The sequence below is a fragment of the Capricornis sumatraensis genome, chromosome 2 (assembly GCF_032405125.1).
Source record: "Capricornis sumatraensis isolate serow.1 chromosome 2, serow.2, whole genome shotgun sequence".
Lineage (NCBI taxonomy): Eukaryota > Metazoa > Chordata > Mammalia > Artiodactyla > Bovidae > Capricornis > Capricornis sumatraensis.
Window position 1 is genome coordinate 143,458,328 of NC_091070.1, and position 25,045 is coordinate 143,483,372.

General features: G+C 35.8%; 1 protein-coding gene across 1 annotated transcript in view; it reads right to left on the reverse strand.

The window, feature by feature from the left end:
• Positions 1 to 24,444, reverse strand: part of SLC30A7 (solute carrier family 30 member 7) — a 93,838-nt gene extending 69,394 nt beyond the window's left edge. Inside the window, exons 1-5 of the mRNA XM_068964581.1 lie at positions 24,229 to 24,444; positions 23,909 to 24,010; positions 9,018 to 9,131; positions 4,779 to 4,866; positions 4,011 to 4,137 (exon numbers count right to left, since the gene is read on the reverse strand). Of these exons, the coding sequence (XP_068820682.1) occupies positions 4,011 to 4,137; positions 4,779 to 4,866; positions 9,018 to 9,131; positions 23,909 to 24,010; positions 24,229 to 24,308 (511 nt within the window). The 5' untranslated portion in view covers positions 24,309 to 24,444. The remainder of the gene's footprint in view (positions 1 to 4,010; positions 4,138 to 4,778; positions 4,867 to 9,017; positions 9,132 to 23,908; positions 24,011 to 24,228) is intronic.
• Between the last annotated feature and the right edge of the window lie 601 nt (positions 24,445 to 25,045).

A 25,045-nucleotide genomic window follows, 5' to 3' on the forward strand; every position in this document is an offset into this window, starting at 1 on the left:
AAACAGAAATCAGATAGACCTATAACAAGCAAAAAAATTGAATTAATAACTTTAAAACTGTCAACAATGAAACGCTTGGTCTTCACAAGCAAATTCTGCCAAACATTTAGAAAGAATCAAGACTTCACTAGATATCCCTCATCTATGCCCCCCAAAAAACAGAAGAGAAGGGAATACTTCCCAACTCATTATACAAGGCCAGTGTTACCCTGATATCAGCACCAGCCAACGATAACGATACTAAAAGAAAACTGCAGACAAATATCCCTTATGAATATAAACACAACAAGTGTGGAAAGTGTTAGTCACTCAGTTTTGTCTGACTCTTTGTGATCCCATGGACCTCCAGGCTCCTCTGTCCATGGGATTTTCCAGGCAAGAATACTGGAGTGGGTTGCCATTTCAAGGGGATCTTCCCAAAGCAGGAATCGAACCCGGGTGTCCTACACTGCAGGCAGACTCTTTACCATCTGAACCACCAGGGAAGTATAAAAGTCTTCTATAAACACACAAGTCTTCAACAAAATACTAGCAAACCAAATCCAGTAATATGTCAAAAGGATTACAAACCATGGCCAAATGGGATTTATCCTAAGAATGCAAAGGTGGTTTAATATCTAAAAACCAAGCAATGTAACACACTATATGAATAGAATAAAAGAACCAACTGATTACCTTTGAAAATTAAAGAAAAAAATCATTAAAAAATCCAATACCCTTTCATGATGAAAACACCCAATGAACTAGGAATAAAAAGAAAACTTCCTCAATCTGATAAGGAGCATTTCTGAAAAACCCATAGCTAACACAGCTAAAATCATATTTAATGAGGAAATATTGAATGCTTTCACCCTAAAATCAGGAAAAAGAAAAGAATGTCCACTCTCACTACTTCTATTTAACTGTAGGATCTAGCCAGGGCATTTAGATTTGTTTGATGCAAGCAGCTGCCACAAACCTCCAATTTGTAAAAAATGCAGAACCTGCAAAGCTCAATAAAATAAGGTGTGCTTGTATATATAAAACTCTAAACACTCCACTAAAAGCCTGTTAGAATAATAAACTACTTCAGCAATGTGGCAGGATACAATATCAATATATAATATATATATACAATATCAATATAATATATATATGTATCAATATGAGCTATATTCCTATACTAGCAATGAGCAATCCATATATGAAACTAAGAAAACAATCCTACTTATAATGGCAGCCAAAAAAAAAACCTCTACTGGTAAAGTTAACACAAGAAGTGTGAGATAGTCACTCTAACAACTACAAAACACTGTTGCAAGAAACTAAAGAAGCTAAAAATAAATGGAAGGGCATCTCATGTTCATGGATCAGGAGACTTAAGATGTTAAGATGACAATAATTCCCAAATTCATCTACAGATTCAATACAGTTTCTATCAAAGCCCCAGCTGCCCTTTTGGGGCAGAAATTGACAAACTGATCCTAAAGTTTATATGGAAATGCAAGAAGCGACCCAGGGTAACTAAAGTAACCTTAAAAAAGAATAAAGTTGGACAATTCAAATGTTTTAATTTCAAAACATACCCAAAAGCTACATTAATCAAAACTGCATAGCAATGGACAGACATACAGATCCACAGAATAGAATTGAGAGTCCAGAACTAAACTCTCAATTAACTGTTGACAAGGGTGCCAAGACCATTCAATGGGGAAAAACAATCCTTTAAAAAAACTCTGTTCAGACAGCCACACATTTACATACAAGAAAATGACATTCGACTATACCTCATACCATATACAAAAATTGACATAAAATGGATCACAGACCTAAGTTTTAACTCTCAAATTAAAAGATGGTTTCTCATGAGAAAAATCTTATCAACGTAATTACCAACTTTAACAAAAGCAGGAAGAAAAATGATTACTTCAATAGATGCAAGGAAAAAAAAAATATTATTAACTTGGTAAAACAGTTTTATCAGAAACAGACCACAAACATCAGACTCACTGGTAAAACTTCAGTAACATTTTTTAAATAGCAATGGTTCTGAACCTTTATTGCACATTAAAGTTGACTGGAGAGCTTCAAAACATGCTGATGTTGGGGTCTCTTCCTCCAGAGATTCTGATGTAAATATTCTGGGATTAAATCTGGGCATCAACATTTCTTTAAAAATTACCCAGGTGATTATACAGGTTGACACAGTGAGATAAGCTATAACTATTTCTAAATACTGTGATAGAGATTCTGGCCATGTAATTAAGACAAATAGGAAAAATAGTTTTTATTCTTAATCGAAAAAACTTTTCAAATACCTAAAAATGAACCAAAGTGACTAAGACAATTTCAAAATTTAAGATGTTAATTTCCCAGAATTAAATGTAAAGGCAACGCATTCCCAATCAAATCACAAAAAGATTTTTCATAAAACCTGACAAGGTGATTAAAAATACCAAATGAGCAAGACAGACCTAAACAACTCTGGAGGAAAAAAAAAGAGAGAAAGATGAGACTAACCCTTCCAGATGTTAAAACATAAAGTTTATAGCAATTATTCCCATGTGATTCTGAAGAGGCCAAAAATAATCTGATATTTAAGGTAATTTAGGCTAAATGTGTCCTTTTATATCAGTGAGGTAATGAGCAAATTAATAAATGGTGCTTGGAAAACTATTCACACTGAGAAAAAAAGTCCTAACTCTTCATTACAAAAATATATATAAATGAAGGACCACATCGTTGGGACAAAAACCAAAATTTTCAAGGTATTAAATACTAAGACTATTTTTAAGATTCAGGGAAAGAAACTCCTTTAAAAAAAAAGGGGCAGAAAACATACCACAAAGTATATAAGACAAAAAAAAAGAAACTAGACTATATCCAAATTAAAAACCCCTAAATAAAATTTTAAACAGAGAAGCCACAGACTGGGAAAAGATATCTGTAACACATAAAACAAAGAATTATTATACAAAATACATAAACAAAAGCTTGTAAATGGATTAATAATAAGACAATAGAAAAATGGGGTGTTAAGGGGGGAAGGGAACATTCCAGAAGAGGAAAAAATCTGAATGATGGCCTAAAAACATACAGAAAGATTTTCAACGTCACTACTAGTCAAAAAAATACCAAATAAAATGAGATATCATTTCTATTAAAATATCAGCAATGGTTTTAAACCCATAATAGTAAGTTCTGATATGGGTGAAAGAATCCTAGTACTTACATTTTATGCTGGGGTAAATGTAAATGAGTCATTTGGAGGGCAAACTGCTAATGTCCATTGAAACTAAACATTATATATCCTGTGTTCCAGCAATTCTATTCATATTCGAGAAACTCTCAATTCAAAGAACCTTCTGTGATGATGGAAACTGTCTATATTTGCTATCCAATATGGTAACCCTATGTAACTACTGAGCACTTGAAATGTCATTAACTGAATTCTTAATTTTATTAAATTTCATTAACCATAATTTAAACTTAAATAGTCACATGACTAACAACTACTATATACGACAGCACAGCTCTGGAGAAATGTTTGCATGCGTTCATAAAAATATGCTTCATATGGAAGTATGACAATCCATAGAAGACTGTTTAAATAAACCACAGTAGCCCACACCATGCAGTTTTATGTGTCTGTGAACAAGAGAAGGTACACTGATGGACACCAGGTGGAAGGATCTCAAAGACAGATTGTATTATAAATTTCATACCCCCATACACTGATTTTTTAATATTTAAATTTGTATTGTCATTTTGGTATTTGCTTTATATAAATGTTATCGTACCAAACAGATGAGCTACAGAGGTCTTGAAGTAGCCACACCAAACTGATACTATAACTCTGAGAAGCCACAAAAGGGGAAGGTTCAGGAAGATATTAACATGAGTCAATTAACATATTGTTCTTGTTATTAAAAATCAATATAGAGTTAGACTTTAAAAATCATCAATTTTCAAAAGTGAATAATTATGACAGAAACCAGAAATGAAGAAACAAAGGGTTCTAACCATCATACCAGAGCCATGAGAATGTCCATGACCTCCATGCTTGAAAACAAATATTCCTACTAGGTTTACCACAAACCCAAGAATTGAAACAAGAAGCAGTCTCTCATGATGTACATCTGGAGGGGCTAATGCTCTCTAGAAAACACAGAATACAAACAAACTGTATTGATATATTTTCAGGCTAATCAACTGATAAAAAGCAATTAAAAAAATTTATTTTCAGAATTAAAACCACTCCAAAATTATCTGCCAAAACAGTTAACAGAAATAAAACCGTTGCTCACATATTTCAGAAAAGGTAACAATCATTATTTTTAAGTAAGTACACTTAAAGGCATGAATATTTGGACTAAAACCATCCTTCTTTGGAATCTTAAAATACTGTAATTAATTTTAAGTTGATTAACTTTTAAATTTTTACTTGTTTTAAACATCGAAATATTGAAGATTCATTGGCAAAATCCTCAGATTCTATCTTAAGAACTATTTCCAACAGAACTCACCACCAGGATTGTTGTGTGTTTACCTTTCAGTGTCAGAACATCATTCACAGCTTACAAAGCACTACTATTGTTTTCAAGTAGTTTCACATAAAATTTTCCAATCATTATATAAGTTCCTCTTGTATACACATAATACTTTATTCAACCCAAGACTGGCCTCAGTAAATACTCAATGATAGTGTGAAAAAACAGCTCTATTACATGTATCTTTAGTTAATAAACATTTTCATTACAGAAATGTAATTTACTGGCTCTAATTATTATCTACTATACCTCAACTCCTTCTGAGAAAATAAAAAAAGCAGTGAAGATCAAAAACAGGCCATTGACAAAGCCAGCCAGAACCTCCGCTCTAACATACCTAGAGAAGAGCAAAGTAAACAACTGAATTAAGTTATTTCTTTAAAAGAAAACCAAATCATAAATTTACATATATTCAGAGGTACTAAACCATACTATACAGTTATATGTAGCCAACAAAGTCCCAGTGTTTATAGTATAGCATTTTTATTGTAATGTCATAAAATTGAGAAAATAAATTTAATTACTATGAGTTATGCTTAAAGAAGAATGCCATAAAATACAGAGATATCTACAAGCCAACCAAAAGACCTTTTTAGAGGAAGCAGTTTTCAAGAGACCTTTCAGAGAAATGTAAATCTCAAGCTGCAACTGGGGAAGGAAGAATAGGACCAGGTAAGCGGGCAAAGAAGGAAGGATACAAAGATAAAAAGTTGAGGAAGAGAGCTTGAAAAAGGGTACTGGTAACTTATTAATTCCTTCTTTTCTAAGAACTCCTTATGCTTTTTGCTTTGTATCTTTCAGCTTTCAAATCTCTGGCAAGTAGAGCTTTGATTCGAAGGAAAAATAAAATTAGTTCAGAATTATCCCAGAGACAACTTGAGATTTATATTTCTATCACTCTCCTTCTAAAGATAAATAAATTTAAGAAAAAATCTTCGATTACCTAAATTTCAGAATCAATTCTAGTTTCACATAATTTGAATTAAACTATTTTTAAAATACCTGTCTTTTGTTCCATGGACTTCTGAAGCTTTCTGCTTCCTACCTGTGTGAAGCATTGGGGAAAGATTTTATTTTTTCATGAGCTATATTTGGCTTAGTTAAAGTTATTAGAAACAACTTTAACTTGGCAGTTTAACATGTTCAGACATTATTCAAAGGGTTCTAACAGCAGTTAATCACTCTGGTCCTTAAACAATGTAATAAGAGCATCAAAAATATGATTTTTTTCAAGCTTTCTATGTTAATTTCTAGATAACACAATTTTTACTGCAAAAATATTTTAAAGTAAATAGAACAAACTCTTTAAAATATATTCCATACAGTTATGCTGGAGTTTGCCCTAAAAAGCACATTTCAAAGTAGTATATATATATCAATACTCAGAAATAAAGCATATGTCTACCTTCTAATATATATGTGAATTAATATATTATTTGTCAAAGCATATACTTTTTTTATTACTAAATTCAAAGAATTTACTGCCTGCTTTCCACAATCCACACTTAGGAATTTATATGTATCAGCAGGGTTACTTCTCCAAAATAAAAAAGCACTTTCTTTTAACCCACTCTTCTAATCTCATAGCTAACGCCTTTTGTCCTTGAGTTCCACTAGATTTCAAGATCAAAGGCAAGATCAGTTTTCAGGTATCTCTTTGTCCCTACTGCTTAGTAGGTGTTCCATAAATTCTGATAAATAGTTGGGTTAAAGTGATTTAATTGGGTTTAATATATTTGCTAAACTTGATTGCTGGATTAAAATGAAAAACTTGTAAAGTATAGACACACTTGCTTTTACAATTGACTGTGTTTACCTGAATACTGTCTGGGAATTGAAATGTATGGTCCATTAATGTAATATTACCTATTTAAGAATGATTGCACCTGTATTCCTTAGCCAAAGCAAAAAATATACAAGTATATGTACATATGTATATTAGCATGTACGTATGCATCCACCTATTTATCACGTGTATTACCTTTATTCTGGCTTTACTATTTCAAAATTAGGAGTGTGACGAGACACAATGGTGACATCACATAAAAAAATACTGAAAAGCTTTTGCTGCCTCTGAGATTCCTCCTATTGTTTCTTCTATTGCACTCAGTCTGCTACTGTGATCATACTGAATTGGAAATTCGGGGATTCATCACTGGCTTAGCCTGTTCAGTGACATTCTGATTTACTGGCAAAACAGCAGTATATTTCTACTCTTGCTACTTACTACTATAGCAATTACTAACAGTTTCAAATGTTACATCAGCTTTTATTCCCTAATTTTTCCCTTCTCAAAAGAAAAAAAGAGCAAAGAAGAAGACAGAATAAACAAATTAAAAGGTGGCAAGAATATTACTCTCATATATTTCAGTTAAAGTTGAATTAGTAAAACCTGCTATGGTACTGAAGGTATTCAAAGCCATTTCTAAAAACCATCTTATACCAGGAGATTATGCATTCTAAATAGAAAACACAGGTTTTCTATTTCTTAGGGTTTTCATACCCTAAGAATTAAGAATTTTTACTTACTGTCTATCCAGAAATGTTGCTTAATAAGACATTCTAATTTTATTTCTTATATAAAATATGTATGAATTACTAATTTTCCAACACAAAATTATAATTTCACACACAACCTTTCTTTAGTAATTCAAAATATACTTAAGAATCTTTGATTATATAGTGACATGGAATAGGTTCTTTTCTGAGTTTTCAAGCTTTTTGGATTTGTAAATAGGATCTCTTGCTCTATACTATAAAAACAATATAATTTGTTTTCTGTCTCACTTTTTATAACTTTATAAGTAACCACATCACCTGGGTTATACTCCAGATCAGAAAGTTCTGTCACAGAATTTCACGTATCTCTCTTTTAGCACTTGTCACACAATGTATAGTTATTACAGTATTTTTACAGAACTGTTTCCCCATCAGACTACAAGTTCCTCTGAGGCAGAAGTCATACCTTATTCCTTTTGGTATCATTAGAAGTAACACAGTATTCAATTCATAGTGGATCCTCAATAAACATTTGAAGAGAGCACAAGCTCATGCAAGCAGTATGTGCTCACTCAAGAACAAAAACGCTAGAAAGAAAGAGGAAGCAGTGGAGGACTGCGAGTAGAAGAGATACAAGAGGCAGTTCATGTAAGAAGGTGGGTGTGAATGGGAGAGGGAGTGAATGGGAGAGGGAGTGAATGGAGAGGGAGTGAATGGGAGAGGGAGTGAATGGGAGAGGGAGTGAATGGGAGAGGGAGCGATGAGAGAACCTGCACAAGAAAGGGAGTTCTCAGGGAAGAGGAACCTGTGAAAGAAGGAGAGAGCCTGAAAAAAAACTACAGCTGAAGAGGTTAAGGGGTGGGAAAGACAGAAAGAACCTGAGGGATACAGTGGTATAGTACAGAGGGACAGAATAGAAGAAAGGAAAAAACAGGAGAAAAGATGTGAGGGAAGGAGAAAGAATGAGAGCAGAAGGGAGAGGAAGAGAAAGAACCTGAACACAGACCCAAGTAACTAGAAAGAAAGAACAGAAACGGAGAAAAGGGAATTTAGGAGAAACAAAGGGGAGAGAATGAGTAGGAGGACGGGGACAAGAATGAGAGACGGAATGAAACAGGAAAGACAGCAAAGAAAGGCGAGAATGTGAGACAGCGCTCAAAAAAAAGAGGGGAAAAGACGTAGGGCAACTGAACAAACAAGCAGGTGAGAGGGAAGAAGGAACAAGGAAGTATGTGGAAGAGAGACAAAGCGTGAGTGCTGCCAATACATAAAGATAATTACATTGTAAAATATTCTGGACTCAAAAAAAAAAGAGAAAGAAAGAAAGAAAACACTCAGGCAGTATAAATCAAATAATGGAAACCCCATTGTTCCCCCCAATCAGAGATGGCATAAAGCAAGCTCTGACTCTAAGGTTACTAGACTCAGAAGTGAGACCAAATGTTCAGAGCAAGTCCCTTCAGCATAAAAACACTTTCCTAATATTTGATTAATTGTCTGAATTCAGCAAAAGTAAGAGAAATATTCTACATAAAGGCAGAGCTGAAGACAATACGTAAACAAAATATCAACCAAAAATGAAAAATAAAGAAGCATGATCATATTCATATTCTGAAACTTGTTCTTTTTCCTCTTCTCTCAAACAAACAAAAAAAAAGAAAAGGTTAAAAGCTGGGAAATTCCCCTATCTAGTAACAATCTCACCTGAAATTCTCTGGTAAAATCAAGATGCAAAAGAACTTAGACGCAAAAAAAATTTACATATTATAGATTCTAATTATATATTGTCCCAAAACAGGCAAAACTAACCCATCGGATCAGGAAAGTGGAAGGTGAGTGTTAAAGAACTAGAAGGAGACATGGGGGGTGGTTTCAAGGGTTCAAGTTACATAAGTGTGTTCAACTGTGAAAATTAAGAGAGTTTGAGATTTATATATTATTTTCTGTATTTCTTATACGTCAATAAAAACGTTTTTAAAAAGGTCTTACCCATAAGAGAAAGCATCATTATCTCTCCATTTTGAAATAACAGATGCTGCCAATCCAGCCAAAATGGCAGTGCTATCGAAAAACATGTGAAAAGAGTCGGAAATCAAACCTAAGCTGGAAAAGAACAAACACATTGGCATATTACAATAATAATCAAATAGCAGTCATCCTCTAAAAATCTAAGATTCAGCCTCTGCTTATCAGGAACTAATCTTATAAAAGGACAACACTGAAATATGATATACTGTAAAATATCTAAGATAATTTTCAAGTATCTAAGAAAACACCCTCACACCCCCTACTAAAGGAAGAGCCCAGCTGCTACTGCTGAAAGAAAGGTAGGAATATGCCCACCCTCTGGTGACCAGCAAAGGTCGACTGGAAAGAGAAACAGAAAAAAATAGCTATTTGTTACTGGGGCCAAGGCTGAAGCCAGCTTGGGCTCAAGACCTTACACAGATACAAAGCAAAGGTCTGCTGTCAGAAGAGGAGCAAGGCCCTTTCTTCTTTTTTTGATACAACTCTGGCAAGAGGGATGAGAAATGGGGCAGGAACATTAACAACACTCACTCCTACACTCAGGGGTAAAGGGCCTCAGTATTCTGAGGCTGCAAAAGGAGAACCAAATACCCATCCCCCCACTTCTCCAACCAAAGCCCAGCCTAAAGCAAAAGACAACAGCAATCTACCTCTGAGAGCCAAGAAAGAGCAAGACTCCTCCCTTATGGTGCAGGGATGCAGGACTTGCTGAAACCTGAGAATGTTAACTAGTAATACCAAAACACAATAGCCCAGCTCAACTACTGACCAGATAGGTTCAAAACTCCCACACTAATGGCCTGACCAAAAGAAGAAAAAAAAGAAAAAGATGTGCACACCTCTGGTCATAAATACTACTAACCTCAGTCTCTACTGTTCTTTTAGACATAACATACAGCACTCAATAAATATTTATAAGGCATATTAACAAGATCAAGGAAAAAAAAGTAATAAGACCTACTGTCAAAAGCTACAACAGTCAAAAGAAGCCGAATCTGAAAAGTCCCAGAGATTATATATAATAGGAACTATAAAATGTGATTAATATGTTAAAGGATGTGTTACAAAGCTGGGGAAAATTTATGATCAGAGATAGAAACTAGAAAATAATCAAATGGAAATGATAAAAAAATTTTAATATAATATTGAAGATTAAAAATAATATACATGGACTTCTGAGCAGACAGGACACAGAGAGAAGAATCAGTGAGATCAAACTACATTATCCTGAGTAAAACACAAGAAAAGGAATGGAAAAACAAGAACAGAAAATTCAAAATCTGTCAAAGCATCAGACAGACATGTATTTGGATTCTCAGCTATGGAGAGGGAAGAATAAGGTAGAAAAAGTATTTAAAGAGAAAATGATTAGAGTTTTCCAAAATTAATGGAAAAAACAAACAAACCAACAACAACAACAAAAAAAACAAATTTCATATCCAAGAAGCTTAATAAGATCCTAGCAAGGCAAAACCCTACAACTCACAAATTGCTGAATACCAAACAGAAAGAGAAAATTCTGAAAAAAGTCAAAAAAAAGAAAGAAAAACTGGATACATAAAAGCAAAGCTAAAGATTAACAGCATATTTTGCATCAGAAACTAGTCAAGGCAGAATGCAATGAAATAATATCTTTAAAGTATTGAAAAACAAAAAATGTGTCAACTAAAATTCTATATTGTATAAAGTATCTTTCAAAAATGAAGGCAAAACAGACTTTTTCAGACAACCGAAACTAAGAGAATTCACTGCTAGCAGGTCTGAACTACAATAAAAAGTTATTTAAGTACAAATATGATACCACATGGAAACTTAGATTTGTATGATAAAGATCACTGAAAATGATAAACATATGGGGAGATATTAAATATAATTTTTCTAACTTTTAGTACCTTTAAAAGATACTTTTAAAAGTAACTTTAAAACAGAAAAGGTACCTTTAAAACAGAAAAAAGGAGGACAAAACAATAAAGTTGGTTCTTTGAAAATATCAGTAAAATTCACAACCTTTAACTAAAGTGACCAAGAACAAAGAGAAAGGGCTCATTATTACCAAAATCAGCAATGAAAGTGACACACTACTACTGACTTTAGGGAAAATAAAGATTATAAGAAATTACTATGAACAACTAAATATAAGCCAACTTATATGATATATACAAACTCCTAAACAATCTAGCAAAATTGAGTCAAAAAGAAGTCTAAACAGATTTATAGAAAGTAAGCAGATTACATTAGTGCTTTTAAAACTTTCAACAAAAAAAGCCTAGGCCCAGATGGCTTCACTGGTAAATCCTACTAAACATTTAAAGAACAATAAATATCAATTCCTAGAAGATGAAGGAATACTTGCCAATTTATTGTGTAAGTCTGATCTTCCAAATCAGACGAAAGACATCACAGAAAACTAGAGACCAGTAGTTTTTGCAAACACACACACACACAAGAATCTTCAACAAAACACTAGCAAATCAAATTCACCAAAAAAAAGGAGAGTACAGACCACAACCCACAACCCACAACCCCAACAATGCAAGGTTGGTTAACTACATGAAAATCAATCACTATAATACATCATATCAATGGAATGCGAGACAAAAACCACACTATCATCTTAATAGAGGCAGGAAAGTATTTGAAAAAACCCAACATTTTTATGATGAAAACATTCAACAAACTTGCAGTAGAGGGAACTTCCTGAACTGATAAATAGCATCTACAAAAAACCCACAGCTAACATCAGCATCATTATAACGGCCAAAGATTGAATGTGTGCGTGTGTGCTCAGTCATGTTCAACTACGTGACCCTTTGGACTGTAACCTGTGAGGCTCCTCTGTCCGTGGGATTTTTTCAGGGGGTGGGTTGCCATTTCCGCCTCCAGGGGATCTTCCTGACCCAGGGATCCAATCCACGTCTCCTGTGTCTCTTGCATTGCAGGCAGACTCTACCACTGAGCCATCCAGGAAGCCCCAGAGTGAATGCTTTCCTCTCAGATCAGGTACAAGATAAAAATGTCCCCTCACCACGTCTATTTAACGCTGTACTAGAGAGTATAAAAAGGCAGGAAATGAAATAAAAAGCACCTAGACTGGAAGGGAAGGAGTACAAACTATCTCTATCTGCAACCGGCATGATCTTATATATGCAAAATCTTAAGGACAATTTTAAAAACTGTTAGACTAATAAATTAATTTGGCAAGGTTGAAGGCTACAAGATCAACATACAAAAATGAGTTATATTTTATGCATTAGTGATGCACAAAATGCAATTTTAAAAATTTCCATTTATAATAGCATCAAAAAATACTAAAGAATAAATTTAGCAAAAAAAAAAAAAGTGTAAGACGTACACCCTGGAAACTATAAATATTGTTTTAAAAAAATAAAGAAGACCTAAATAAATGGAAAGATATCCATGTTTACGGATAAGACAATACTATTAAGATGTCAATACTTCCCCAATTGATCCACAGATTCAATTTATTCTCTATTAAAATCCCAGCTGACCTCTTTGGAGAAACTGACAAGTTGATCTTAAAATTCATATGGAAACGCAAGAAATCTAGAATAGCCAAAACAATACTCAAAAGGAAAAGCAAAGTTGGAGAACTCACACTTTCCAATTTCAAAACTTATTATAAAGCTACAGTAATAAAAACAATATGGTACTAGGATAAGAATAAACACAATGGAATAGAATTTAGAGTGTCCAACAAATGATGCTGAAACCACTGGATGCCCACATGCAAAAAAAATTATTTTTGACCCTTTCTTCATATTATACACAATAATTAACCTAAAATGGATCAAAGACCTAAACATAAAAGCTAAACTAGCAGTCTCAACCTTTTTGGCACCAGGGACTGGTTTCACGGAAGACAATTTTTCCACAGATGGGAAAGGGGTAGGCATGCTTTAGGTGGTAATGAGAGCAATGGGGCAGAAGATTCAGGCAGTAATGCGAGTGAAGAGGAGCACAGGGAGCCACTCATCTCCTGCTCTGAGCCTGGTTTCTAACAGTCCATGGCCCAGAACAAGTCCAGTGGTTGGGGAATTCTGAGCTAAAGCATTCACAACCTCAGGTTAGGCAACGGTTTCTTAAATATGACATCAGAAGCATAAGCAATAAAAGAAAAAAAGAGGAACACAGACTGAACATCATTGAAATTTTAAAACTTTCATGCTTCAAAGGACAATATCAAGAAAGTGAAATGACAAATATCTGCCAATCATATATCTGACAAAAGGCTTGTATCCAGAATATATGAAGAATTCTTAAAACTCTTCAAAGACAGAAAATATCCATTTTTAAAAAATCAAGGATCTGAATAGACATTTCTCCAAAGAAGATATACAAATGGCCATCAGCACTTGAAAAGTTACTCAACATCATTAAACGCAAATCAAAATGATGATAAGTAACAACTTCACGTCCACTATGATGACCAGAATAAAAAAGTCCTTGTATACCTATGGCTGATTCATGTGGACGGATGGCAGAAATCAATACAATATTGTAATTATCCTTCAATTAAAAGTAAATAAATTAAGAAAAATAAGTCCAATAACTACAAGTGTTGGTGGAGAAACTGGAATTCTTTCATTCTGCTGAAATATTATTTGGCAATAAAAATAAATGAAATACTGATACACGCAGAACATGGATGACCCTGGAAGCCATATGGTAAGTGAAATAAACCATCACAAAGGATCATACACAAATTATTCCATTTATATAAAATGTTCAGAACAGGCAAATACATAGAGACAGAAAGTAGATTAGTGATCACCTAGAACTGGGACGTATCAGGGGACAAGGGGAATTGGAGGGTGATAGCTAGGGCTTTAAAAGTTTCCTTCTGGAATAATAAAAGTGTTCCAAAATGGATTGTTGTGATGATTTTACAACTCTATAAATACATTAAAAGCCATTCACCAGTACAACATAAATGGGAGAATTTTAAGGTATTTGAATTGTATCTCAATAAAGCTATTTTTTAAAAAGATATCTGACAGTCTAAGGCAAGGTCAGCAAGCTATAGGCCACAGGCTAAATCTGGACCACCATCTATTTTTGTAAATAAAGATTTGCTAAAACACAGTTATGCTCATTTGTTTATATATTGTCTATGGCTATTTCTGTGCTATAACAATAGAATCGAGAAACTGTGACAGATTTTATGACCCTTAAGGCCTAAAATATTTACTATCTGCTGTCAAGAGGAAAGGTTTATTTATTAACCTCAGGTATAAAGTGAAAAGAACACTATATTGTGGGGTTTACATAAAAGTGAAATGTATGACAGTTAAAGCACAAAAGATAGAATGAAATGGAAGTTTATTATTATAAAGTTCTTATAAGATACATGAAGTGATATATTATCTGTGATGTTAAAGATATATATTATACACGCTTTTAAGAAAGACACTGAAAGAGGAGGGTAGGGCAGGAAACCCTTTCGGGCAGAGGATTCTGTACCAACACAAAGCAGATGTTCTGCTAGCAAGAAACTCACTTTCACCCAAGACTATCCTCATATATGTGACAGACTTTCACTGTCATGCAGGGAAGAGTAAAAATGTAACACCAAAAACCATCAAATGAAAAGCACACCCTCAAGGCCCAGGCTCAAAAGGCCTGCCTAAGACTGAGGCTTTGTCAAGATAATGAATGCCCCTCTGCCCTCACCACAAACCTCACACAGAGTAACGAGAGATAACCATCTATAGCTTGGCAGGTGAAGGGCACCATGAGCACAAAGAGAGAGCTTCTCTCACACACGCATACAAGAATACTGGAAGTGAAAGGCCTAACCAACTAACAGACTGACAGAGGACACATACCTATTCCTAGTAATAAATACTATTACCTCAGTGTCTACTGCTCTTTACTCGTAACGTCCAGCCTTTGATCAAAAATCTCAAGAAACACAAATAACAGGATGAAAAATTACTTGTAAAGAGATAAGGCAGTTAACAGAACCAGATAACAATATTGACCCAGATACAGGAACTATCAAAACTATAAGTAAGAAAGGATCTATGGGAAAAGTGAAGTCGCTCAGTCGTGTCCAACTCTTTGCGACCCCATGGACTGTAGCCCACCAGGCTCCTCCGTCCATGGGATTCTCCAGGCAAGAGTACTGGAGTGGTGTGCCAAAAGTGGGGGGAAAAAATGCATGAATCAGTAAGAAATTTCAGCAAAATGGGAAGTACCAAAAAAAAAAAATTAACAAAAAATAAGGTGTCAGAGATGAAGAATTCTTCCAACTGGCTTAACCACAGACTGGAAAGAGCTGAGCATCATCAGAGAACTTTAAGATAGGTCAACAGAAACATTCTGAAAGCAAGCACATCAGCAGTTCAATCCTTAAAAATAAGAAGTATCAGAATGGTTAAGAGCACTACTTTTGAAGTCAGAGTATCTGGGTTCAAATTCCAGGTCTACCATTTACTAGTTCTGTGACTGTCAACTTGCTTAACTACTTATTTAGCACTATTTAAACAGGTAACAGTAAAAAGTGTCATAATTGTTATAACTGAATTATAGTTATGCAACATATCACAGTGCTTGTCACATAAACCCACATCGATATTCCCATTATTTCTATTATTATTAATAAATTACTGCATTATTACTAATACCTAGTATTAATATTAGTATTAATATCTAGTATTCCCAGCATGATCCATAGCTCTTAATATTTGGATATATGTCAGAGCTTTCTTCAGTTGTAACTGCTACAAACCAAAGTCAAAAACCTTCTTCACTGAAGTAGAAAAAGCAGTTTTTAAATTTCATTGTAATTTAGGATAATTATAAACTTAGAAACTGAGGTAAAGCATATTACTCACCCACACAGAAAAGAACAAAAATTTACAAGTTTCTCAAAAATCATTTTGAAAAATGTCTTAAATTTTATCATGCACCTTGTATATTTTATTCAAATATACAGAGATGCATAAAATAGTTTTAAGTACTGTCTACACTTACCTGAAACCCAACTCAAAGCAGAACAAGAATGAGTGAACAAATGAAAAGGCTGAATGAGAAAATCAATAACTGAGGAGGACAAAGTAAGGTTCTTGCCAATCAAGTAAGCCTCTAAGATTTATAGTTATTTTAAGATTTTTCCTTGAACAGATCACTACACACTTGACCCTTAACACTAAAATAATAATTTAAATTTTGAGGTACGAAGACCCATTTGAAGAAAATCTTTGTAATGTGTTATAAAACCAATAAAGATTGTTTATGATTTTGTTTTCTTTGTTCTGATACGATACAGTAAGTTATTTTTAAAATTTGGTTTCAAAAAACTCTCCATTCTGATAAAACAATACAGTTGACAATGAGAATTTTTACCCACTCTGCCTTGATTTCATGAGATTTTATAACTAAATTCAAAAGTCAATTTCAGTAATAACAGTAGTCTACATATTTAACTTCCCTGGTGGCTCAGACGGTAAACTGTCTGCCTACAATGCGGATACCCAGGTTCGATCCCTGGGTGGGGAAGATCCTCTGGAGAAGAAATGGCAACCCACTTCAGTACTCTTGCCTGGAAAATCCCATGGGAAGAGCCTGGTGGGCTACAGTCCATGGGGTCGCAAAGAGTCAGACACGACTGAGCGACTTCATTTCACATATTTAACAGGTTTATTTTTACTCTCAGTATATAGTTTTAAATGTTTTTATTTCTTAATTGGAGGGTTTTATTGTATATATGACTTTTATTCTAAGTAACTGTAAATTAGTTATAGAAGAAGGCAAGGTATTTATGCTAAATAAATATAAACTTTAAAATTCACTGATTTATTGATCTACATATATAGTTACTAAAATCTTGTTATGGGTTGAACTATCAGTTCAGTTCAGTCGCTCAGTTGTGTCCGACTCTTTGCGACCCCATGAATCACAGCACACCAGGCCTCCCTATCCATCACCAACTCCTGGAGTTCACTCAGACTCATGTCCATCGAAGTCAGTGATGCCATCCAGCCATCTCATCCTCTGCCGTCCCCTTCTCCTCCTGCCCACAATCCCTCCTAGCATCAGAGTCTTTTCCAATGAGTCAACTCTTCGCATGAGGTGGCCAAAGTACTGGAGCTTCAGCTTTAGCATCATTCCTTCCAAAGAAATCCCAGGGCTGATCTCCTTCAGAATGGACTGGTTGGATCTCCTTGCAGTCCAAGGGACTCTCAAGAGTCTTCTCCAACACCACAGTTCAAAAGCATCAATTCTTCAGTGCTCAGCTTTCTTCACAGTCCAACTCTCACATCCATACATGACCACAGGAAAAACCATAGCCTTGACTAGACGGACCTTAGTCGGCAAAGTAATGTCTCTGCTTTTTAACATGCTATCTAGGTTGGTCATAACTTTTCTTCCAAGGAGTAAGCGTCTTTTAATTTCATGGCTGCAGTCACCATCTGCAGTGATTCTGGAGCCCAAAAAATAAAGTCAGCCACTGTTTCCACTGTTTCCCCACCTATTTCCCATGAAGTGATGGGACCAGATGCCATGATCTTCGTTTTCTGAATGTTGAGCTTTAAGCCAACTTTTTCGCTCTCCACTTTCACTTTCATCAAGAGGCTTTCTCCCCCAATTTCTAAGTTGAAGTCTTACATCTCCAGTAACTCAGAATGTGACTTTATTTGGAAATAGGGTCACTGCAGACATAATTTGTAGAGATTAAGTCAGTCAGGTGGGCCCAAATCCAGTGTCTGCTCTCCTTATAAAAAGGGATCTCTGAAGACAGACATGTACACAGGGAGACCGCCAAGTCAAGATAAGGCAGAGATCAGGTGATGCTTCGACAAGCCAAGGAACACAAAAGACTGCCAGCAAAGCAACCGACCTTAGACCTCAGAAGGAACTAATCCTGACAGTACTTTAATCTCTTGACTTTTAGGCTCCAGAACTATAAGACAACAAATTTTTGTTGTTTAAGTCACCCAGCCTGTGGTACTTTGTTACAGCTGCCCTAGAAAATCAATATACGCCATCTCTTTTATAACAGATTTATTTATATTTGGTGTCAATAGACACCAAAGACTGCCTCAATAGTGGGAAAAAAATGATAAACCTCTTTTGTATAAAGGAGGAATACAGATTCTTTTAGATTCCTCTGATAGAGGAATCAGATTCTTTTCTAACGATTAAATGTAGCATGGCAGTTTTAATACTCATCAAAATGATATTTTAATTTTATTTAAATTTTAAATAAATTTGTCATTAAAATGGTTTTTTTTCCCAACATTTCATAAAATATGATTCTACCAAAAAAAAAATACTCCCTCTTTTGAGGTGGCAGAACATGATGTTCTCTTAAAAGCATTGTGATTATGAGAGCGTGAACCCCGCATCATGATTTGAAAATTACTTAGTTGCATCTATGTAGGCAAACTCATGTGAAATAGTCTGCTTCTAGTTCTCTGCTCACCTATCATATATCAAAACAGTGTTCATGGGGAATGTCGATTTTACTGCTTATCTTCAATCAGCAAATGATTCTGATTATGAATTATCACTTAAACTACCTGGCACAAAATCCTTAGAAAACAAAGGTAGCATAGAGAATTCTTAAGGCTATATGATTTACACACAAAATGCAACTTGATTTAAAAAACCAGTTGCTAAAAAAAAAAAAAAACCCACTGCTAAAAGCAGCATACTTGTTTTTGGCTCTGATCTTTAAATACTAAATATTAAAGTGTATTTTTATACTTTAAGTGACCATGTTCTACAGGTATTTTAATAAAGAAAACTTCTTAGAATATAAAAATGGAAATGTGATCACTAAAGGAAAATATAACAAATGTGAACAGAACATCTGGCCAAAGAAACTTATGCAAGGGATTTTATCTAAGGTCTACTGAAGGAAAAGACAAAGAAAGAAAGAACCGATAAACTGAGACTTAAGAGACATATTAATCAATACCATAGATCTTGTTTAAATTCTGATTTGTAAAACCAACTTCAAACAGAATTTATGAGACAATAAGGGACATATGAACACTCACTCACTGGACATTTGATATTAATAAATTACATATTTTCATAGGTAAGAATAGCATTGAAGTGAAGTGCAAGTTGCTCAGTGTGTCCAAGGTAGCCATTCCCGTCTCCAGGGAATCTTCCCAACCCAGGGATTGAATCCAGGTCTCCTGCAATGCAGGTGGACTCTTTACCATCTGAGCCACTAGGGAAGTCCAAGAATACTGGAGTGGGTAACCTATCTCTTCTCCCGCGGATCTTCCAACCCAGGAATTGAACTGGGGTCTTCTACATGGCAGGTAGATTCTTTACCAGCTGAGCTACCAGGAAGTCCAAGAATAGCATTTGCTAAGTCACTTCAGTCGTGTCCGACTCTGTGTGACCCCATAGACAGCAGCCCACCAGGCTCCCCCGTCCCTGGGATTCTCCAGGCAAGAACACTGGAGTGGGTCGCCATTTCCTTCTCCAGTGCATGAAAGTGAAAAGTGAAAGTGAAGTCGCTCAGTCGTGTCCAACTCTTCACAACCTCATGGACTGCAGCCCACCAGGCTCCTCCGTCCATGGGATTTTCCAGGCAAGAGTACTGGAGTGGGGTGCCATAGCATTGGATTATAGTAAAAACGAGGACTCTTATCTTTTAGACCCAATTGAAGTAGTTATCTATATGTAAGAAATCATACTGTAGCTGGTATCTGCATTAAAACAATTCAATGGTGACCGATATAACAGATGAAACAAAATAGGCCACATGTTAATGAACATTAAAGGTGGGTGACAGAGACACGAGGTCCACTAAATGCTCTACTTTTACATACATTTTCCATAATAAAAAAATTTAAAGGTCTATAGGTAACTAAGCTAACAGCATATTTATAGTGGCTGTTAGAGATTAATTTGAAATTGAACACAGGGAATCATCAACTTGAGTTCCATGAGATGGAAAGGGGGAAACTATTTACTATCAATTAATTAGCAAGAAAATAGAAAATCCTTAGAATCCTGATATTTGTGTAAGTTGTTAAACTAATGAGAGTTATGGTGAAAAACCCACAACTCCACTACCTTCCATATAACCCCTTCCTGTAAGGTAGAATTCACAGCAAAATGGAACAGGAATCTATGTTTTTAAAGTTAAAAAAAAAAAAAAGAAAAGCAAAAGAAGTCATCACTGTAACCTGGTAAGTAATGTCTTTTCAGAAGGGAAAAGCCGATAAAAATTCAAGATATTTAAAATCTTTAATGCCATAGAAAAAATGTTACTAGTGGAAGCATTTTTCTTTACCAAGGAATTACTTTATAAACATATGCTGTGACATATGATACAGAAGTAGGACAAAAGCAGTGACTAGTAGGGCCTAAAACATTTCTTGAACAAGTAATTACTTTGCTATTACAAAGACATTTATCTTTAGAGTTAGATGAGTTTCCTCTATGCCTAAAAGTAAAATGGTTGTTAACAGTTCTGATAGAAAATATCATTGAAAATTAAAAATTCTAACAGTGAGGTAAACATAAAATAGAAGAGCATTAAAACAGAAAAAAAAAAAAGCAAACTTTAAGATACTAGGAGAAAAAAAAATCACTGTATAGTAGAAAATACTTGAGTAACTGATGCATCTAAGCTCTTCTACTACTCTGCAAAGTAGAAAACTCCCTGGGCCTTTTATACTATTCCACCTGTAGAAGAGTTCCCACTTTCTGAGCCTACATATTTCATCACTGGTAAAAAAAATTCAGGACTTTCAGAATACCTGGTTGACTGGAAAAAAGATGGCATTTGCAACTAGACATGAACAATGCGCTAAAGGTTTAGCCACTGAAATGCTGGTAAAGAGTGCTGTGTGCTGGTGTCCAAACGAGCCTCCTTAAAAGACACTGTACATACTTTTTATCTCTTTTGTCTCCATTCTGGATATTCTGCTGCTAGGGATGGCTAGAACTGTAATAGCCATTTTGGAAATAAAGTTTTATTTTGCTCAGGCAATCACTAATTTGGGGTTTTCCTAAAACTGAAGAAAGAATTTAATCCTAGATGGTATAAAACCACATTGTTATATATACTATACTATCTCAAGATTACTCAACAATAAATAAGCAAATGAAAATAAAATACTAGAAAGAAAAGAACCATAGAAGAAAAGATCACATATGGTATTCCTACCATTTTGCTACCAATAATAGAGAAAGAAGGGGCTTAATGTCCTTCCCTGCAACTCTGCCCCAAACAGCGTAGTTAGCAGGGTTAGTATTGGTGGACTAAATCCATATATTCATTATTCCTTTGTTCTTTCATTCAGCAAACATGTATTAAACATATGTGCCATGTACTAAGGTGCCTGAATAAGATAGAAAAGATTCCACTTTAATAACATTTACATTCTAGTGGAAAGGTAAAAAGTAGTAGATATTTAATAAGGGAAAATATACAAAGAGCTTAGCTATTCTCCACTGATGACACAGTCTCATCATCAAAAATACAAATCAACTAAAATTAAGTTCTTATTCAAAATGAAGGTGCTGAATCAGAACCAAAACTATTTAACATTCATTCCAATGAGGTCAAATGTTTCTATGAACCTTTATTCATGAAGAGAAAGTGTGTTTTATCTATCTTTTAATTCCATAATGGAAAAAACTCTTGACATCTCATAACATCTTGAAACTACTTTTACAGAACACAAAAGAACACAGAAATGACTATGACAAAAACAGAAAACAAGTTTTGGTAAGGAATTTACTCAAGGAACTTAAAATCTAATCGAACCTTCAGGAACAGAGATAATTCAGTCATGTAAAGAAACTGCTAATCAGTCTACAAAGGGGCTCCAAGTTTGTGGTGTCTAAATCAGACAAAAAATCAGGTTATGAAAAGGCCCAAGCAACTTCTAGGTCCACCAAGGCTTCAACAGAAACATATTTGTACTCCCAATCAACTGATAAAAATTAGCATTGGGGTAAAAATAAATAACTGTGGGTGTGGAGGTTATCACAGTAATGCATACCTTCTAATTAATCTAGGCATGACAGACAGTAGTTTAGAGCTAGACTGCAAAGATATAACACAAAGAAAGGGAGTAAACTGGAGAAGAGCCCTAAAGTCAAAAGAACAAGCCACGTGAAGGCAGAACAAGCCATGCACCGTTTATGTTTTTGTTATACCCTGATGAATACTGACTAATCGCTCAGAAAACAATGGTCTCAGTGATTTCCTCAACAGATCTCTACAGATCAAAAGAATTACTATATACCTAACCTTCCATAGACAGGTGGTTTAGGTACTTCAACTATTAATCACTTGAACAAGACATCTCACTTAGTAATTTATGCAATGGAAGGCCACAGTGAAATGTAGTGTAATATAACATAACTATAGCAAAACTGTACACAGGCAAACCAAGATAGAGCCTTGACAATAGTCAGCACATACACCACAATATGGCATAACTTAGGAAGAGGAAAATGTAAAACATAAATATTGCATATTTATATGTAAAAGAACATTTATTACATTGTATATGTAATATTACATATTTATAATAAAGTACAATTATTTCAATACAAACTAAGACAATATAATGCTTTTAACATTTACAACATATCAAAGGGTATTAACATTAAAGGACACATATATCTGATCCCCAAATGATTAAAAACGGTTATTACATACACTGAGATTTTATGTTTCAATATGCCTTTTACATTTGAGTGGTGACTAAACCAATAACTGGCATAATCTGCTGAGTAGTTCTGATAAAACTAAATTGACATTTGAATTTAAAAGTCTACCTTTTCATATAAAAGTATACATGTCACAAAAACTGGTGGTATCACCTAATGTCATTGTTCAATCTCAATAAAGACCGAAAACAACAACTCTCTCTGAAAATGGACCTTAAAGGACAGAGACTTAGTTTATTAAATTAATAGAAAATAAAGCATAGATGGCATAGGTTCTTAAATTTGGGGTCCAAGATCTATTTCAAGGAATCCAAGAAAAAAACTGAAATTTTATATAAAATTTTGAAGTGTTGGCTATTATAAGACAAGTATGATATTTAAAGAGGAATCAATACACCCAGAAGTGAGATGATCTTTTCCTTAGCTCAACAATTTTACTAGACCTTAAGAATTCAACTGCAAACACCTGGATAACGTTACTGCATTTCCACAGAGTTACACTGGATAGACCTCTTCCCAAAGCAGTTAAAAACAAAAACAAAAAGAATCAAAGGTGACACCAAAAACTACCAACTCAAGAGGTGAAAACCTTTTAGAAAACTATGTGGGATCTTTTAGCACAGTCAAGACCAGAAGAAAACCTTGAGAGTTTCAGCATAAAAGTAAAGAGAACGAAACGTTTCTCCAGATATCCCCTTTATAAACCTTTCCCTCGTTTCAAGACCCAGTATCAAATTAAGTATAAGATCTCAGGTATTCTCTCCCACAATTTTAATGGTCAATTCCTAATACCACCACCCCACAGAACGGGAAGAAAAGGATTTCTCCCAATTCCAAGAAAGTGGGCAGAGCTAAGGTGTGCAAAAACAAAAGTCTCTCCATCTGTCAAAATGAGGAGGGGACTTGTCACCCTGGTTTGAAGGAGGCGTGGGTGGGGGTGCTTGGCGAAGGAGGCGGGGACCTAAATCTTAACTGCTGCACGTGATGGCCTCGGCTCTTAAGAAATGTAACCGTGCCAGACTGGTGTGGATACGAAAAAGCAACTGAGTAGCATAGGTGCTGGCAAAGGCAAGACCTGAGCCTCCGGGTGAGGTGCTACGTGGCACTAAGCAAACAGAGCTTCGTCTCCCCCACCCCCTGCTTCCGCCCCAACCCTTTTCCCTTTTGGTTACCAGTTGCTCCAGATGCCGTAGAGTAGTTCAACAAAAGCGAAAGAGAGGTTCAGGCACAGGAAGAAAAACAGGTTCCGAGACGTCTTGTCCGACAGGATAGACCTAGGCATGATACAGGTGGGGAAGAACCGGGGAAGTCAAAGCAGTGCCAGACACGGAGGCTGCGTCCCCTTTCAAGACCCTCCCAGTCCACACGTTCTTTTCCTCACACGAACGAGGATGTCCCAGACGCTCCCTCCCTGGACCTCGGGCCATCTTTAGATTTGGGCCTTCTCCCCTTGTGCCGGGCACCCACTTCCCGCAAACACAGTTCCCCGCACCTAAACCAGCCTGAGATCTTGCGGAACAGATTGAACTTGGGTGGTTTGTATTCATCGTCCTTGATGGACAGGGGCAACATCTTCTCTGCCCGGCGAAGGGCCGGGTCTACTCCCCTCTAGTAGTGGCTCCGTGGGAGATGGTAGTGATACAGGTGACGCTTCAGATGTGAATCCCCAGTGCCTGTCCCGGGCCGCGCGCCGCTTCCAGACACACACTCAGACACACACCCGGGAACCGGGCGACTTCCGGCCCGGGCCGCGCAACGCGTCCTGGGACGGGAAAGGGGGAAGGCGGGGCCGAGGGCGGGATTTGCGCGGTGGGCGGGGCTTAAGACGAAGGCGGAGTTGCGAGTTTTACAGTAGCCAAAGAGAGGTGGCATCCTGTAGGTGGTCTAAAGGGCCGACTAAGAGTGAAGTCCCTCCACCTGTACTCAGGAAGAAAATCCTGAGGTAGCAATCCTGAGGTGGCCACCCACGAATTGGGCTGGCCAGAAGGGGGAGAGCCCGCTCACGTCCACTCCGACTGCCTATCACTGCGGTTCTCGGATGCGCTGGCATCCTGCGCCTGCTCTTTCGCCATTGCCCTATCTATTAGCATCAAATCCCGGTTTGTTCGGTAGCAGTGCTTAAAAATCCAGTCTGCAGGAAGCGCAAATGATGATGGTTTTGCTGGGTGAACTCTATGGGTACCCAAATCCTAGTAATCCACCCAGCCCCTCACCCCTAAACAGCGCCTGACCTTTCTGTACTGTCACGCAGGAGGCAAATACCTTCCGAAAGAATGTTAAATGTATTTTAAAAGAGTTCTTTTTGAAAG